At 42.4% G+C, this 17,770-nt stretch overlaps 1 protein-coding gene across 13 annotated transcripts in view; it reads left to right on the top strand.

Moving 5' to 3' along the window:
* The window catches only part of RHOBTB1 (Rho related BTB domain containing 1), a 139,837-nt gene that overhangs the window by 118,997 nt on the left and 3,070 nt on the right, over window positions 1-17,770 (top strand). For 11 of the 13 annotated variants that reach the window (XM_070781847.1, XM_070781845.1, XM_070781846.1 and 8 more), the window contains 4 exons: window positions 3,272-4,251; window positions 6,404-6,522; window positions 12,377-12,527; window positions 15,281-15,369. In XM_070781847.1, coding sequence (XP_070637948.1) covers window positions 3,272-4,251; window positions 6,404-6,522; window positions 12,377-12,527; window positions 15,281-15,369 — 1,339 coding nt within the window. The remainder of the gene's footprint in view (window positions 1-3,271; window positions 4,252-6,403; window positions 6,523-12,376; window positions 12,528-15,280; window positions 15,370-17,770) is intronic. The other 2 variants (XM_070781850.1, XM_070781851.1) reach the window with 1 other exon arrangement.

Genomic DNA, 17,770 nt, shown 5'->3' with positions numbered 1-17,770 from the left:
TCAATATTGCTCATTATTTGAGAAATGCAAATCAAAACTACAATGAGGTATCACCTCACACCAGTCAGAATGGTCATCCAAAAAAAAAAAAAATCTATAAACAATAAATGCTGGAGAGGATGTGAAGAAAAGGGAACCCACCTGCACTGTTGGTGGGAATGTAAACTGACAAAGCCATTACAGAAAACAGTATGGAGATTCCTTTAAAAAGTGGGAATAAATCATCTGACCCAGAAATCCCCCTTGGGCATATACTCTGGGAAAACCACAATTCTAAAAGACACGTGTACCCCAATGTTCCTTTCACCATCACCTCTTAGTCAGGAACCCATTTTTGTAAAATGGTTGGCCAGAGCTTAAAGTGAGTTCTCTAATTATGATAGGGTGTATAAAAGTGCTTTGGGGCCTTCCCTGGTAGTCCAGTGGTCAAGACTCAGCTCCCAATGCAAGGGGGGCTGGTTTGATTCCTGGTTGGGGAACTAAGATCCTGCATATTGGCAAGTAGCGCAAAAAAAGTAAGTAAGCACTTTGAACTTGGTAAAGTGTTAAACTGTTAGTTACTCATAATAATGTCTTTCTGGAAATTAAGATTTATAATAAAAGTAGGTGAAATTCATGTCTGGATAGTCATGTATGGATGTGAGAGTTGGACTATACAGAAAGCTGAGTGCGGAAGAATTGATGCTTTTGAACTGTGGTGTTGGAGAAGACTCTTGAGAGTCCCTTGGACTGCAAGGAGATCCAGCCAGTCCATCCTAAAGGAGATCAGTCCTGAATATACACTGGAAGGACTGATGCTGAAGCTGAAACTCCAATACTTTGGCCACCTGATGCAAAGAGCTGATTCATTTGAAAAGACCCTGATGCTGGGAAAGATTGAAGGTGGGAGGAGAAGGGGAAGACAGAGGATGAGATGGTTGGATGGCATCACCGACTCAATGGACATGAGTTTGAGTAAGCTCCGGGAGTTTGTGACAGAGAGGGAAGCCTGGTGTGCTGAGTCCATGGGGTCGCAAAGAATCGGACACAACTGAGTGACTGAACTGAACTGAAGTGAAATTCAGAGCCATCATCTATGATTCTTGGCCCCATGAACATCAAGTTTATGCAAATACTCATATCCAAGTATTTTTAACCTTCTCATCTTCCTCCATCCAACTTCTTAGAGTATTTCATTCCTGAGGTGGCCGTGTCCAGTTTTTAAAGATTACATAGACCTATGGTTAAAAACAATACTGCTTTTTAAATGGCTCTCTGGTGGTGTTAGTTTGAGTGTCACACATTTAAAATACAGCTTGAAGAAGGATTTGTTTCCATCTATATAAAATGTGGATACCAATCTTGGGAGGAATGAATTTTTTTAAAACATGTACTCCTTCAATATTCGTTTAAAAAATAATTGTATATGTGTTTTATTCTTAACTCTGTTTTTTGCTGGTAAACATAGGTTTTCCCAAAATGTTGATATTACTGCCTTCCTTCCAGGTAGTAGGTACTTTGCCTTAATAAGCTTATTATAAAATTTTATACAGACATAAGTTTTTATGCTCTCACAGCAAAAGCAAATGGTACTTTGTCAAGATAATTTCTGATGTTCTAGGTACATCTTGGATAAATGTCCTGAAAACATTTCATGTTCCTTCTATTCTTAAATACATGGACTAGGAACTGCATATTATAAGCCACGCAGAGGGAAAGAGGCCTCCTGGCAAATGAGGGACTAACCCCGGGCCTCAGAACTTTCTGTGTCAAAGGTTAGGATACTCAGGCCTCACACCCTGCATGTGTGGAGGAGAGTTACAGAGAGCTCCAGGGCACAGTCCTTTCCGTAGACAATTCTGAGGTTTCATGAAGGAGGTGGTATCTGAGCTAAGTCTTAAAGAGATTCATCAATTCGTAATCCACCAAAAGCCTATAGGAGCAAAGCTTGAAGTTAACCCTTCTTTACTTCCACCTCTGCAACTCTGTGCAGTTTTCCCTCATTTCCATCTAGAGCCTCAAATCCAAATTCTATCCAGTATTACCTTATTTCTCCTAAGACCTGTCCCTGTTACACAAACATAACCCTTGGTCCTGTACACCAGATATTTTATTAAGGAAGATCATCTCCTAAGAGTGCATCTCAGAATCAAGTATGTGTTTGTGAACAATGTAACAAGAGATCCTATCTTGCCTGCGTTCTGGAATTCATCTGTGTCTTGATCATGGTTATACCGTAATTACAGCACTGTTCTGCCTGCCAATAATGATTCCAGAAGCTTGGCTTCTTGGGGGCTGATTAGACTGTAAATGGGCCTTGTGTGCCACTCTAAAGGGTTTAGACTTTATTCCCTGGGCTCTATGGAACCAGAGGAAAATTTTTTTTTAAAGAATTGCAGCTAAGTCATACTTGTAGTACATAAGGAATTTTTGTGTAACAGTGAATGCTATGAGCTAAAATGTGGAAAAATTCTGAAGAAAGATGAGTTAAGAGGCTAATGTACTAATCCAGGCAAAAGATGATCGCCTGATTGAAGAGGGGAAGAGAAGGGGTGAGATATGAAAGAAGGTTCACAAAACTAATAGAGGAGACTTAGGTGAGCTGTTGGACATGGATCATTTAGCCTAGAACTAGGGAGTTCTGGACTCTGACTGCTTAGTAAAGCGCTCTCAGTGACTTTAAAATGTGACCTTAAGACATTTCCCAAGTGGAAAGGACCTTTAAACTTTCTGCCTGTTTCTTCAGGATACAGAACGAAAACAGCACCCATAGGGATACTGGGAGGCCCAAGTGAGAAAATGAACGTGGATTCCTTTTTAAGTTATAAAGCAAAATGTAAGCATAAGGGGAAAATGATGAAAATGATGCTGATTGTGGCAGTAATGATGGTTATCAGCTAACACTGATCAAGCACTCACTGTGGAATAGGTACTATGCTAGGCTAATTATCTCACTTAAACCTTTCAGTCATCCTTTAAGATGCAAGTACTTACTGTTATTCTTCCCATTTTACAGATGGGAAAACTGAGAAAAACATTAAGTAACCTACCCAGGAACAAACAGCTAGTGAAATGGGTGATGCTTGAGTTATTGTTGTTACTACTGAAAGCATTTTTTCCCCTGCCGTCATAAGTCCTTTATATTTCAAAGATTTGAGGTTGGTCGTAGATTTTTCAAGAGTCTAGTAAAAAAAGTCTGAATAGGATTTAAAACAGGTGCTTAGATAGGCCCTGATTACTATTTTTTTCCTGAAATAAGATGGATTCTAATGTTAAAAATATTCTATTTCAGGCCCATAAAGAGAGGGGATATTCTGCCCCCAGAAAAAGGCCGAGAGGTTGCAAAGGAACTGGGTATACCCTACTATGAAACAAGTGTGTTTGACCAGTTTGGCATCAAAGACGTGTTTGACAACGCAATCCGAGCGGCGCTCATTTCGCGACGGCACTTGCAGTTCTGGAAATCCCACCTGAAGAAAGTCCAGAAACCTTTACTTCAGGCACCATTCCTACCTCCAAAAGCCCCCCCACCGGTCATCAAAGTTCCAGAATGTCCCTCCACGGGGACGAACGAAGCTGCCTGTTTACTGGACAATCCTCTGTGTGCCGACGTCCTCTTCATCCTCCAGGACCAGGAGCAGATCTTTGCACACCGAATTTACCTCGCTACCTCCTCTTCCAAGTTTTATGATCTTTTTTTAATGGAATGTGAAGAAACCCCCCACTGGAGTGAAGGAGCTTGTGAGAGAGAGAAGCAAAGCAGGGATTCCCAGGAGTGGGCACAGAGTCTTGACCCAGATGAGGAAAGGGAAGAGGGCACCCCAAGGACGCCTCAGGCTGATCAGTGGACCCCCTCGAGCCAGAACCTGTCCCAACAGGAGACCCTGGGGCTGGACGCTGAGGACCTGGTGGCAGAGACACAGACCCTGTTGGGCTGGAGCAAGGGGTTCATCGGCATGCACAAGGAGATGCAGGTCAACCCCGTCTCAAAGCGGCTGGGCCCCGTGACCGTGGTCAGGATGGATGCGTCCGTCCAGCCAGGCCCTTTCCGGACCCTGCTCCAGTTTCTCTACACGGGGCAGTTGGATGAAAAGGAAAAAGATCTGGTGGGCCTGGCTCAGATCGCAGAGGTCCTGGAGATGTTTGATTTGCGGATGATGGTGGAAAACATCATGAACAAGGAAGCCTTCATGAACCAGGAGATTACGAAAGCGTTTCATGTCCGGAAAGCCAATAGGATAAAAGAGTGTCTCAGCAAGGGGACATTCTCAGGTGAGCAGGTCCATTGGCAAAGCCATCAGGACCTTTGGTTGTGTTTTATCAAACATTAGCCAGACATGAGGAGGGGGAGATAACGATCGCTGACTTGTGCAAGTACTTTTCTCCCGATGTACCTAAAGTATATGTATTCGCCTATTTCATTCTCATCACACTTAAAGGTAAAATATGATGATCTCCATTTTGCAGATGGGGAAACTGAGGGGCAGGGAGGTTAGGTAGCTGGCCTATGGTTTATACCAGCAGTCAGTGGTGGAGCCAGGATTTGAATGCAAGCTACCTCCTAGAGCCCCATGGTGTCATAGTGCTTCTCAAAGGTAGGTCAAGCTACCCCTGAGCCTGAGCCAGTCAGCTCAGTACTCATAGTTGCCCTTCAGGATTCCTTCCCTGATATTTTCTACTCACCATTTAGCATGCACCCATGACAAAAATCAGCAGCCTTTGATCCCAGGGTCGCTGAAAGCCTTGAGGCCATTTTGGTGACCCTCTGGAAAGGGTCCCATCTGGAAAGCCTCATCAGTTTCTCTCCCTTCTCCTTTGGGTTCTCACCATCCTGTGCCCTGCTTGTCTGGATGCTTTTTGTCCCTTTGTTGTCTTTGATAACTGCGCCAAGGGTTGCCCAAGCATCCTGATAACTTGTATCTAAGATGAGTGACTGGTCCATGCTTATGCTATCTCATAGGCTTGTGCTATTTTTGTTCTGTAATTGTCCTCTCTGTGTATGTTTCATTGTAAAAATTTGACTTCTTGACTTCCATTATTATATAGATATTTCTGTTTTTGTCTTCATCTTTCATAATTCCTGCCATAGAAATATGCATTTAATAACTTGTCACTGAATCTATTAATTAATTTTAAAACTTTGAGTAATATTTACTCCAAACATTGACGATCATGGTAGAGAGAGAGTCTTGAAAGTTAATGAAAAGAAATGTTACAAAGATTTACCTGCAGTAAATGAAACAATGGACCTTAAGTGAAATTGATGAAATCTCCTTTTCCTTACTAGAGAGGATTTGTAACCAAACACAGAGTGGGAGCCTCAACTGGATTCTTTTTATTAAAAAAAAAAAAAAAAAAACTATAAAATACAGTTGGGGGTAATTAGAAAAAATTGGACATGAACTAGATAATGGATGATATTAAAGAATTATTGCTGATTTTCTTAAGAGTTATAATGGTATGGTTATCTAGGAGAATCTTATTTTTAGAAAATTCTTGGCAAAGTAGTTAGGAGTGCGTTCAGTTCAGTCGCTCAGTCATGTCCAACTCTTTGTGACCCCATGAACCTCAGCACACCAGGCCTCCCTGTCCATCACCAACTCCCGGAGTTTACTCAAACCCATGTCCATTGAGTCAGTGATGCCATCCAACTATCTCATCCTCTGTCATCCCCTTCTTCTCCCACCTTCAGTCTTTCCCAGAATCAGGGTCTTTTCCAGTGAGTCAGTTCTTCGCATCAGGTGGCCAAGTATTGGAGTTTCAGCTTCAGCATCAGTCCTTCCGATGAATATTCAGGACTGATTTCCTTTAGGATGGACTGGTTGGATCTCCTTGCTCTCCAAGGGACTCCCAAAAGTCTTATCCAACACCACAGTTCCAAAGCATCAGTTCTTCGGCGCTCAGCTTTCTTTATGGTCCAACTCTCACATCCGTATGTGACTACTGAAAAAATCATAGCTTTGACTAGACAGCCCTTTGTTGGCAAAGTAATGTCTCTGCTTTTTAATATGCTGTCTATGTTGGTCATAACTTTTCTTGAAGTATGCTATTAAAAAATATCTACACACATTTTATATAGCTAAGGCAAACATGAAAAAATTAAGCGTGTGATAAACCAGTTACTGTTTTATTATTCTTTCTACTGTTCTCCATGTTGAAACTTTTCTAAATAAGAAAAGAATATTCTTCTCCTTTATGTTACTTTATGGTTCACAGTATTTGTGTTGTGACCTTATGTATAATTTTAAATGCTTACTCCTTATATCCTTGGAGGACATGGAGAGAATTGGTGCCCAAGGTGGGGGTGGATACCGCATCAGTGGTTAAGGGTATGGAAAAGAGAGGAGAGACTGGGCAGATGGATATGGATGGAACCCTTGGCAAGGCTGGCTCACAGGCTTGTGCTTCCTCCATCCTTGGGCAGATGTGACATTTAAGCTGGACGATGGAGCCATCAGTGCCCACAAACCGCTGCTGATCTGTAGCTGCAAGTGGATGGCTGCCATGTTCGGGGGGTCGTTTGTCGAAAGCGCCAACAGTGAGGTAGGTGCCTTCCGAAAAGCCCAAGCGGCATCTTAATGAATATGCATGTGTATTTATATTAGAAAGTGTTGCCAGAGGACTTTGATTCTTTAACTGCTAACTTGGAAGACTTTTTTAGGCAATGCTTGAGTACCAGGTCACCCTCTTTCCATAATTCTACAATTATGAGAAGCCTGTTGTTCACTTGCTGTGTGTGAACCCCCAAGTCCCCCCATATCCTTTCATCCTCACAGGGCTCCTCATCCCTGAAAACATGTACAGCTATATTTTTTAACAAATGTCATCAGGCAAGGTACTATCAAAATCCCCTCAAAGAAGGGGCACGCTGTCTTCTAGAAGTTGGAGACAGTGAAAAGTGTCTTCAGTCACTTAAACCTGGGCTTGACTCCTGCCAACAACGGATGAGGGATCTTAAAAAGCCACCTTCCTGTGCCTCAGTCTCCTTATCCTAAAGGTGAGAGATGCACTAGGTCATGCTCAAGGTCCCTTGATCTGTAATAGTCCCTGAGGCTCTCTGCCCTAACGGGCCTCAACTCTAGGGCTTGTCACCTCTAGGGAAACAGAGATGGAGCAAAGCGTCTCTCAGACTACCTGTTACATCTAGTAGAAGCCACTGGGTCACTTGTCAAATGCCGGCCCTATCTCCAAAAAAGGAATATTATTAGAGCAGAGCAAGCAGCATCTTGGAGACCTTGTATCTCCACGTCTTCACAAGCTGTTGGAAAAGAAAGAAAAATTCCCTTCAAGCATTTCTAACTTGTTTCTAGAGGTAGACATTTTTTGTTGAGTTTGGCAAATATTTCTTATCCATCTTTTAAAAATATATTTGGGGACACCCCATCAAGCTTATTGTCCTAATGGGCTTATTTTTGCTTATCTCAACATCTCTCCAAACTTGTAACAGAAACACAGAAAACAGTAACTAACTTCAAAGGGAAGCCCTCACACCAGAAATCTGAGCACTCCCTTTGTGACCCAGGAGCCTGCGTTTGCATCCCCAAGTAGGGAAACAGAATCCTGTAATCACAAGCCAGGATGGCTGGCTGTCAGTAGGCCACCCTCCTGCTTTCAGAACAGACTGCAGCTGCTCCTAAACCAACCCCCGGCAGCAGACAGTCGGGGGAAAAGATGTTAGAATTATCCTGATGACCTCTTCTGATGTCTGCCGGCCTTCGTAAACCAGGAGGTCCTCACCTGCAGCTAAATGAAGTCTTTCCTCTACCATCAAAGGTGTCTGGGAGCATCATTACTAAGACCACAGCAACTGGTAGAGGCTACCCAGTGAAGGGACTGTGGGGCTTAGATCCCCGACTCCTCTGCGTACAAGCTGTTTGGCCTTGGGCCAGTGATCACCTTTCTGAGCTCCGGCCTCCCTATCTGGAAAATGTGGTCATAACCCGTAATGTGGTTGCAAGGTGTGAGTGTCAATACCTGTGAAGCACCTCATAAGCACTAAATGCAAAATGATGTCAGCCTTATGTGGATGCTGGAGGCATTGATGATATTCTTTCCCTCTTTTTCAAGAAAATTGGGGGATGCCGCCAATTAATAAAACCTCATCCAACTGGCACAGCACCAACTTCAGTAATCTCTCAAGATAAAAGAGCCCCAAGACTCGCTTCCCCTCTTTTTCCAGCTTGCTGAAGTATGTGCCCGAGGGTACCTGCTTGTCACCTGGCAGAGAGCAGTTGATCGAGGTCCGGGGCCCAGGCACAAAGAGACACTGTCTGAGCTGACCTCACTGATGCTAATCCCCTTTATCCCTTCTCAGAATGGACTGTAATTGTCTCCAGATTAAAATGTGCAGGAGAGGTGACCAAACCAGAAACTTGGCGGCCGATGTGAATGCACGCAGGTCTGGTCACGTCACAGCCTCTCTCTGGTGTGGCGTCTGTTTAGCATCACCCTGCCCACCCCCCTCCCCACCTCAAGGACTAGGTCGCTCACCACTTAGAACTACAGCTGAGCCTGATACAGATGTGTAGTTTCAACCCAGCTCGAAACACAAAGGCCAAGGAACCAAGCTACCTTGTTCTATACCAAGTCTATACCAAGACACCTAATAGATGAAGAATGGTGTGAGCTGCGGATAAGTCCAGTCTTTCCTGCCCCTTCTCATGACTTCCAGGGTACACGGAAGTGTTCTGTTATATAGTTATGAACTCTATAAGAGACCGACCCTCTTTAGACCTGTGTCCTCATCTCTAAAATGGGGACCACAAGAGAACCATCTCCAAAGGGCAGGTCAGTCATGAAAGTATGTGTGTAGAGCATCAGATTTGGTGCCTAAAACATACAAAGGCTCAAGCAATGTCGATGACTATTTTCCTGGAGGATTCTTGTTCAATTGTTTCCATGAGGAGTTCAAGGTCTTTGTCCCCTGAAAGTCCTCAGGTAACAAACAAGCCACCAGGTCCCTTCCTAAACTAGCCGAGTGTGGTAGAGGTGGTTATGGGGGTAAGAAGAGGTACTTGGGTGAAGTCTCAGTAAATGTTCTATGGTTAATTTAGGCCTGTATATGCATGGGCCTGTGCTTTCTAGGCCACCTTTTTATTCTTTATTGTTTTGTGAAAATCTGACGTCCCCCACAAAATCCAACCTTTTTTTTTTTTTTGCATTAATAGAATTCACATACATATCCAGAAAGGAATAAAATATGCCCACTGATGTTCTTTTAACTTTTTTTGTCATTTAATATTTAAGACACTGTATTTTACTTCTATTTTTCTCATTACTTTTAATGTAGCAGTAAGCATAATTCTCTCCCCAGAGGTACTCAGCAAGTGGTTCATTAAAAATGCATGCCCATGTTGTAGTAAGCAATGCTCTGGATCTAGAATACTTTCTCATTCTCTATGAGACCATCTCTAATTATAAGCCTAATAGTCTGAGCTGATCTTTGCAATTAAACTTTTAAACCAGCTAAACTGGAATATGGGTCGTTGTTTAGGGTAGCATTGTATTCTTATTTTTTTTTTAAAGCTACATTCAGCAGGTAGGGCACAACAGTTTTAATTCCATTTGTTTTATTTATATTATTTTTTAAAGTTCTATAAAAATGGTCTCTCTGTTGCTACTCAGTTTATTAGTAATGTTGAAATCACAGGGAAAAAAATCAACAGCGAGGAAAAAAAAAGTGCATGTTCTAAAATGTTGTTTATTTTCATTTGTTGGTTACTTCCGAGGATCCCTAACATTATTTGCCAAAAAGAGCCATAGCTTTTATAAATAAAAGTGTTAGTGTTATATTAAACATGAAGGAAACAGTAGGTCATAGATGCTTACAAATGTCAGAATGCTCTGAAGACATTGGGAGTGTTGGGGCAGGGCTGCTTCCTGGAATCTATCATCTCCTGATGCCAAAAATAATTTTTTTTTATTTAGGATGTCCATTTTGCCATGACTTAGAACACAATCTTAGAAAAAATGGCTTAAGTCATCTGAGTATCTTCAGAGTCCATAATCTTAGTGAAGGAAAAGCTTTAGATGTCATCTATTCCAAATCTCTCCCATGTCACAGATGAGGAAACTAAGGTTCAGAGATGGTGAATAATTTGTTAAAGGTCATACAGCATTTTAGCAACATATCTCTGGGCCTTCCCCAGCCCCTTACCCTGTCCTTCAAGCTAGTATTTTCAGAAACATCCCCATCCCTGAGAGTGCAGGTATTCAAAGGAAGCCCTGGGACTTTATTTATCATCACTAACACTTTAGAGCACTTAACACTTCATAAAATGTATATATTTTTACTATCACAATGGCCCCAATTTTAAAGTTTCACAACTTAATTAACTTTCAATTATTTAAAAATTGTGCTAATCCAAACACCATTCTAGAGAAATCAAATTTTGCCATATGTAATTTGCCGTGTTTTCCATATGATAAAAGTTCATGTATATGTAAGATAAATGCATGTGTACATAAATGTTTATCCACACAAATATAACTGTGTTAGATTTACTGGAATAGCAATTAATTACAATGCAGTGGTTTCTGTATTTTAAAATGATATCAGCTATAGTTTCTACTTGCCAGGTTTTACTTATTATTGTAGAAGTTATGCTAAAAAATTTGAAACTATCACACTTGTCAAGTCATTGATGGGTAGTAACCACGCAGCTTATTAATAGAATCACAATTGTTCTCACTGTGTCTGAGAGAGGAAGAGTAATTTCCATAATATTTCTAGGAATTTTTCTGGGCTGTCTCTTTGATACACCTAGGGAAAGCTCTGTCCGAAAGGATATTCCCTCTCTGAGATGGTTGGTGGCTATGCAGGAAAATGATATAGATGGTTGCTATAGCTTAAACAATTGCAACCACACCATTAGAAGACTGAAGTGGCCACAAGCCCCTTGTAGATTGTGGAGACAATTTATAAACAAATATATATACAGACACAGACATATACGTACACACACACATATATATACACACACTTATACACACATAGAGAGATTAAAATATATAATATAGATGTAATCATATATAACATACAGATATAATCATGTCATACATAAATGTAATCATAAATGTAATTTTTGTATGCTTATACCAGAATTAAGTCTATAACTTTTTATCCTTTTGAATTCAGAAATCTAATTCTTGAAAACTGTTAGATACAGTGCTATATTATAGCTTTCTTCCTTACCATGAAGGGTTTCCAGTCCTGCACAGCAGCTCCGAACACAGACTTTAGAATCTTATTTCTTGGGTTCAAATATCAGTCCCAGCTTCCTAGCTCTGCAACCCTGGATACCAGACTTAACATCCCTGAACCTCCATTCACTTATCTGTAAAATGGCAAAAACAATAGTCTCTCCTTCCTAGGGAGGATATAAGGATCAAAATGTAATGCATGTGGGAAGCTTATTACACAGTACCTTGTGCATAGGAGGCCTTCTGTTAGGTTAATTCTTATCATCATTCCAGTAGCGAGTACTCGTGGCACCATTCTCTGTGATGCCAGGGCACGTCTCGTTCAGTTGGAAACCTCAGATGAAGAACAGCTGCTATAACGTGTGTATCCCTGTTGATCCAGGCCCAGCCATTCAGAACTCTACTTCCCAGGCAGCCCCTGGCCCCTCAGCAGACTCTAGCTTGGGTGAATATGCGCCATAACTACACGTGCTCAGGAGGAAGTTAGCAGGATCCTCCAGGGAACAATTCTCATAGCCAGCCGTTCCCCAAGATGTCCCAAGCCCAGCTCTCTCTAGATTCTCTGCATCTACTGATACCTGATAATCTTCCAGTAGTTCCAAATCTGTGTGGTTGTGCCACAGGAAAAATAAAGTGTGTATACCATGCTAACACATACTTTTTAAATTTTTTATTGATGTATAGTTGATTTCATGCTAGCGTTTACTGATAGAACGTTGGAATCACGCCAGTCACTGTGGCAACTAGGCTGGTTGCTCATCGTCTTTTTTTGACATCTTAGAAAGCTGGGCTCTATTGTGTGTCAGCAACAGTGCGGTCTGCAGCTCCCCCCAACACCTGTCATGTTGCTAGGAGATTTCTTTCCCCACAATAGAGTATTATAGGGTACTTGGCAAGGAGGGCCTATAATGTCATCATACATTTACAGCCCATTTGTCTGATTTATAAGCCCAAATAGCTATTTAAAAATTCCAAATCAGGCTTTGTCAGGCAGCCCCACTCTTTTGTCATCCACAAATCAAACTGTTATGTTTACAGCTGTAAATAGTGAGTGACTTCTCCTCACAGCCTCAGAGCATGTGTCCCAGACTTGCTAATAATGAATCACATGGCGGGGATATTTACAAGCAGTATAGCCTGAAAATGTGCCCACTGCTTTCTTCAGCAGAACTTACCTTTTCAAATACCATTTCAGGTATATCTCCCAAACATAAACAAGATGTCAATGCAGGCAGTCCTGGATTATCTCTATACTAAGCACTTGCCACCTAACTTGGACCTGGACCCACTGGAACTAATTGCCTTGGCAAACAGATTTTGCCTGCCACACTTGGTTGCACTTGCAGGTAAGGCTGATGACTCAGGGCCATGTGGTATCTGACTGTCATATTTATCAAAATGACATGTATGCAAAAAATAATACCTCCTGGGAATAAAAATTTTTATCACCCAACATAGGACTGTCTTGTACAGGGTGATATGAACTGATCAAATGTATCAAACAGCCCCAGTTCAATTCAGCAACTGTTTTTTAAGGCACCTACTTTGTATAGGTCCTGCTGACACATACAGAAGGCAGTAGTTAAGAACATAGGCTACAGATCCAGATCACTTGGGTTCAGATCTTGGCTCCAGTATTTACTGGCTGGATGACTTCATACTTGATTTAATTAGTCTGTATCTCAGCTTTCTCTCTCTCTTTAAAATGAGGATAATGATATTCTACCATAGAGTTGTTATGAAGATTAAATGAGTTAAGAGATTATATATATATATAAAGAGAGAGAGTCCTGAGAACAGTGTCTGGCACCTAGTGAGCATTATGTAAGTGGTTTTCTTAAAGCTATTTTAGAAAATGTTCTGACATTGTCAAGATCATTTTGGGAAAAAGAGAAAAAAAGGGAGACTTGATTTAACTTCACAGAACCTTATGTATCATTTCTAGATTTGCTCAGTTAGTAAGCCAAAGTAGATCTAAATAAGATATATGCTTTCAAATACCCTTTTCTTGAATTTAAACCTTCTGTTTCATTTACCAGAGTTGTTGATTAGCAGTAAGGGTGCTACATTTAGTTGACTCTTGTTAACCAGGAAAGCAGGATAGTGCCTGTTTTGTTCACTGGCATATCCTCTGTACACAGAGAAGTGCCTGAGCATAGGAGGTCCTCAGTAAAAGTCTGTTGAAGCATTAAATGAAAATGAAGGTATGAACAAACCAACCAGCCACACCTGCCCTTGACTTCCTGACAGTATCTTTAGAAAAAAAACAAGATTTATTTCTCTGCACTCCAAGTTTCTACCATGCTCAGCCAACTGGATATCAACGTTTTCTCCTCACCTTCCTTCTTCACCAGCTGGATAACAAGAAATAGTATTGCTATTCATTTTCTTTTTGTTTTTTTGCCACACTGCATGGCAAGTGGGATCTTAGTTCCCTGACTAGGGATCTAACACGCAACCCCTGCATTGGAAGCATGGAGTACTAACCACTGGACAGCTAGGGGAGTTCCTGCTATTCATTCTTTAAACTCTTTTTAACCAATAAACCTGAAGTCATAGATTCAAATGAGTATTGCTGCTTTTTCAATACTAACTCTAGGAGGCTACAGAAGGCAATTCTTTTTTTCATAAGTAAGAACCTCAAGCCATTTGACTATCCAGTTTTTATAAGTATTTGTCCTTTGAGGATAAACTGAACTGTTTTACATAATCAAAAGTAATTTGGAGCCAAATCTGAGGATTTGTGACAATCTTGAAGGAGGGCCATTTTTGCTTAAATATTAAGGGTGATGATGAAAACATGGGACTGATTTCTCCAGGAAAGAAACTGACCCAAAGAAACCTTCCTGTGTTAACTACAGACGTCTATGTATGTTTATTTTTCTTAGTAAATGCTATTATTAATGGTTATAATTATTTAATATACATCTTTCTAAGATGATTCCTTTAATCATTTCTATAGTATTTGCTGTTTAGTGTAAGTATAGAGTGTTTGGAACAGAGTGTTTAAAAATCAGTTTCTGGGGTGAAAATGCCCTGCAAGCCAACTATCATTTAACACTTTGGAGTTACCTAAGATTTAAAACCCAGTGACTCCTCTGGAAGATTTAGTTACAAATAGTTCTTTGTCAATCCAGCGGAGGAAGGCTGTGCCAAAGAAACCATCCCAAACTTGAGACCACGTCGACTAGGTGAGAGACATATAGACTAACAAATAAGCACGTAAACGCAGAGCAGAAAGTAAGCATGGTTTGGACAGTATACTAAAAAATTAAATGTGATGCTAGAGATGAAAAAAAGCATCAAGGAGCCGGAAATGCTGGGTCAAGACTGTACCCACTCATGCCAAGGCCAGAGGCAGGCAACAGCCTAACAGAGGCAAAAGGCAGCTCAGTCGCAGAACCAGAGTCTGAATTCAGCATAGGATCCTAGAACACAGCTTCCGAGCAGAAATGACGGTCCCATCTAGATCTGTGTGACTTGTGGCTGAAGATCGCCCCAGCAGAATCTCAGAGGTTGAACAATATGTCCCTCGTCTGCTGCTGCTGAGACACACGTACGCATTAGCAGTTTTAATTCCCCATCTGGACTCATTACTGTTAGCCTCTCCACAGTCAGAGAGTATTGAGAATTGGACTGATATGAGTGAGGAAACCATCGAGCAGGAAGATACAGGAGTCTCGAGGATTCTAGGCAGGTCCTAGCCTGCCCAGAGCAGGACTCTCAGACAGAACTTTCTGCAATGATGGCCAGTACACGTGACCACTGAGCACTTAAATGTGGCTAGTTTGGGGCTGAGGACCTGAATTTTTTACTTTGTTCAATTTTAATTAAGTTTAAATAGTCCCTGGAGGCCAGTAGTTACCATACTGGACAGAGGTGGTCTGGAGGACTCTGGCTATTCCAGAAAGGCTAACAAGTGTCCCCAGAGTCTGCAGTGCACTGTCGAGCCATGACTCGCCATACTGAAAGGCCACACATCAGAGAGGGCCCTTGATTCAGTGCCCATGGAACTGTGCCCCCTACCTCCTCCCCTCGGAGGTGATCCCAGACGGCAGCCTCCAGGCACTAACATTCTCCTGCTCCCTCTTCTCCCCAGAACAGCACGCCGTCCAGGAGCTGACCAAGGCCGCCATGAGTGGTGTGGGCATCGATGGGGAAGTTCTCTCTTACTTGGAATTGGCCCAGGTTTGTAGCAATTTGCCTTTCACCTTTTCAGTGTATTCAACCAGTTCATTTAACGCTGATAAAACATTCCACTGTTGCATCTGAACAAATAAAGATGTCACCAATCAGTCACAGAAGCCCCCTGCTGTGTGCAACAGAAAAGATCTGAAAGTTTTAAGTTTCATGCACTGTTCACCCTGCTGGGCTTCATTTGAAAAAACAACAAGGGCCCTGCCCCCACACCAGCCCCTTTGTGCCCCGCCCCTCCAGAGGCAGCAGCTTCACATGTGGGAGAACAGCTCAGGGCACGGGAGGGGAAGCCTCTGTCCACTTTTTGAATTCTCAGACATGCATTGGCTGAGATCAGACAGTTTCTAGAATTCCATGAAGTCCCGTTTTGCCTCCGGTCTCACTGAAGCTCTCCTGGTTTTCCTTTTTTTTTAACATCAGCACTTGTTACTGTTGATGTTGTGATTCCATATCCCAACACACTGCCCTCTTCCTCTAGAGAGGGTCAGAGATCAGTCTTGGCTTTGTCTCTGTGTAATTTATTTAAGGCACAAAGTTGAACACTGCCTCCATTTCCTCATCGGTTGGAAATGGGGATGGTAATTCACCCTCTGTCAACTTTACTGATTATTTTGAGAAACAACTAGGAGAGAATGTTTCAGAAAGAGCATCAAAGAGGGGAAATCCTCTCATAATACAAGGCACGTAGGCAGAGTTATCTAATCCCTGACCTAGACTTAAAAGCCATGTGTTTGCGCTCTGAAGGAACTAAGAATAAATTCTTCAGACTTCTGTCTGACTATTGGGTTTGGCTTTCGTTGTTCCCTGTCTTGGTTAGGGCAGTGGTTTACTAAATCTTACGTCAGACACTTCAAATTGGAATTTGTCAACCAAGGAAGACAAGGAGGCAGGCCTACATCACATGTTCCTCAGGCCACTCTGACTGTAGGCCTGAGAGATGTTCAAGAGGGGAAAATGTGGATCAGGACTTCACAGCAACCTGCTCTTTCTGACTCAACATCCAACAAGGATTTGTTATTTCCTCCCCTTCTACCAGGCACCACCTTAGATAAGAGGACATGTAGATTCTCTGCCCTTGGGGCCATCAGAAGCCACTGAGAGGAGCAAACACAAGCACAAATTATTAAAATCCAGTGTGAAAAACAACCTCATAGAGGTTACAAGTTAAAACTGAGAGCAGAAGTCAACTGCAGTGAAATCAACAAGCCCCCATCAACACTGACCGTCCACATTTGGAAGTTGGGGGTGTTTTGAAACAGGACTAGGGGAGAACTTAAGACTTGTGCCCCTCCAGTAAGTATTCCTCCTGGAGAATAATCAAATGACCCAGAATCTCCTATAGCCCAGCCCGATGGAGGTAATATAGCAGTTGTGTCTATCTTTTTATTTTCTGTTCCCACCCTCTTTCCTCCCCTGACCCACACATAACCCAGGAAGGAAATAAAATCATTCCTGCTAAGCTCTGAAAAGCCTTGGAGGAGGCATTTAGGATGGAGCCTCCAGTATCTTAGCTCATTCATTAGACTCTAACCCAGGGATGCACTGGTAAGTATTTAACTATCAGCTTGGGGATAGCAAAGACCATGATCTGTTGCATTTTCCAGTCTCCATGGTGTAAATACCCCACCTTCCCAACTTGTAACAACTCAAAGTCACTGGGCTCAGAGTCGCAAAGAGCTGCACCCAGTGACGCTTTCAGGCAGGTACAAGCCAACTCCAGTACAGCACTGCTCTAATCTGACTTTCAGGGAGAAATCTACTATCAAGGGAAGTTGGAAGCACTGGCTAAAATTGTCTGTCCTGCTGGGCTTGTGATCTGCAGAGGGTTTCTTGAATTAGTTTCCAGGGACGTTGGCTTTTCTCTTGGCGTCTGCTCAGGGCGTTGACAGGGGCCTCAGAGGAAGCATGCTGTGGGTTTCAGGGGTTCAGCTGCCCAAAGAAGCATTAAGAGTAACAGACAATAGCATGGATGTCCGAAAGAGGCCTGGACAGAAAGACTGAGGGACGTGTCCCTTCCAAATCTGGGGACAAGCTGGGGAGTTAACCATGGGTTTTCGTGCATCAGGTCTTTTGCAGACACAGCTACCTCAGCTGCCATGGTCCTGTGCATCTTCTCAGAAAGGAGAGAGTGCATGGAGTGTCTGGCTCCCTCCCTCCCTGCCCACACCGCCTGGTCTTCTTATGTAACCAAAAGGACAGGTATAGGACAGTCACACATGCCACAGTCTCCTCTTTCAGATCACTGGCCCCAGCCAGCTGAGCTCTGACATGTGACACGGAGGATTCTGTTGCCGAGGCTTCCTTAAACAGAGATGACATCGCTGCTTTCTGCGGCAGGCTGGTGCCTTCCAGAGGCCATGGCCACTTATCATTAGAGGGCAGGTGTGAGGGG

Source organism: Bos indicus, chromosome 28 (genome assembly GCF_029378745.1).
Source record: "Bos indicus isolate NIAB-ARS_2022 breed Sahiwal x Tharparkar chromosome 28, NIAB-ARS_B.indTharparkar_mat_pri_1.0, whole genome shotgun sequence".
Classification (NCBI taxonomy): domain Eukaryota; kingdom Metazoa; phylum Chordata; class Mammalia; order Artiodactyla; family Bovidae; genus Bos; species Bos indicus.
Note: the sequence above shows the minus strand (reverse complement) of the source record. Positions and strands in the feature narration are given on the sequence as shown.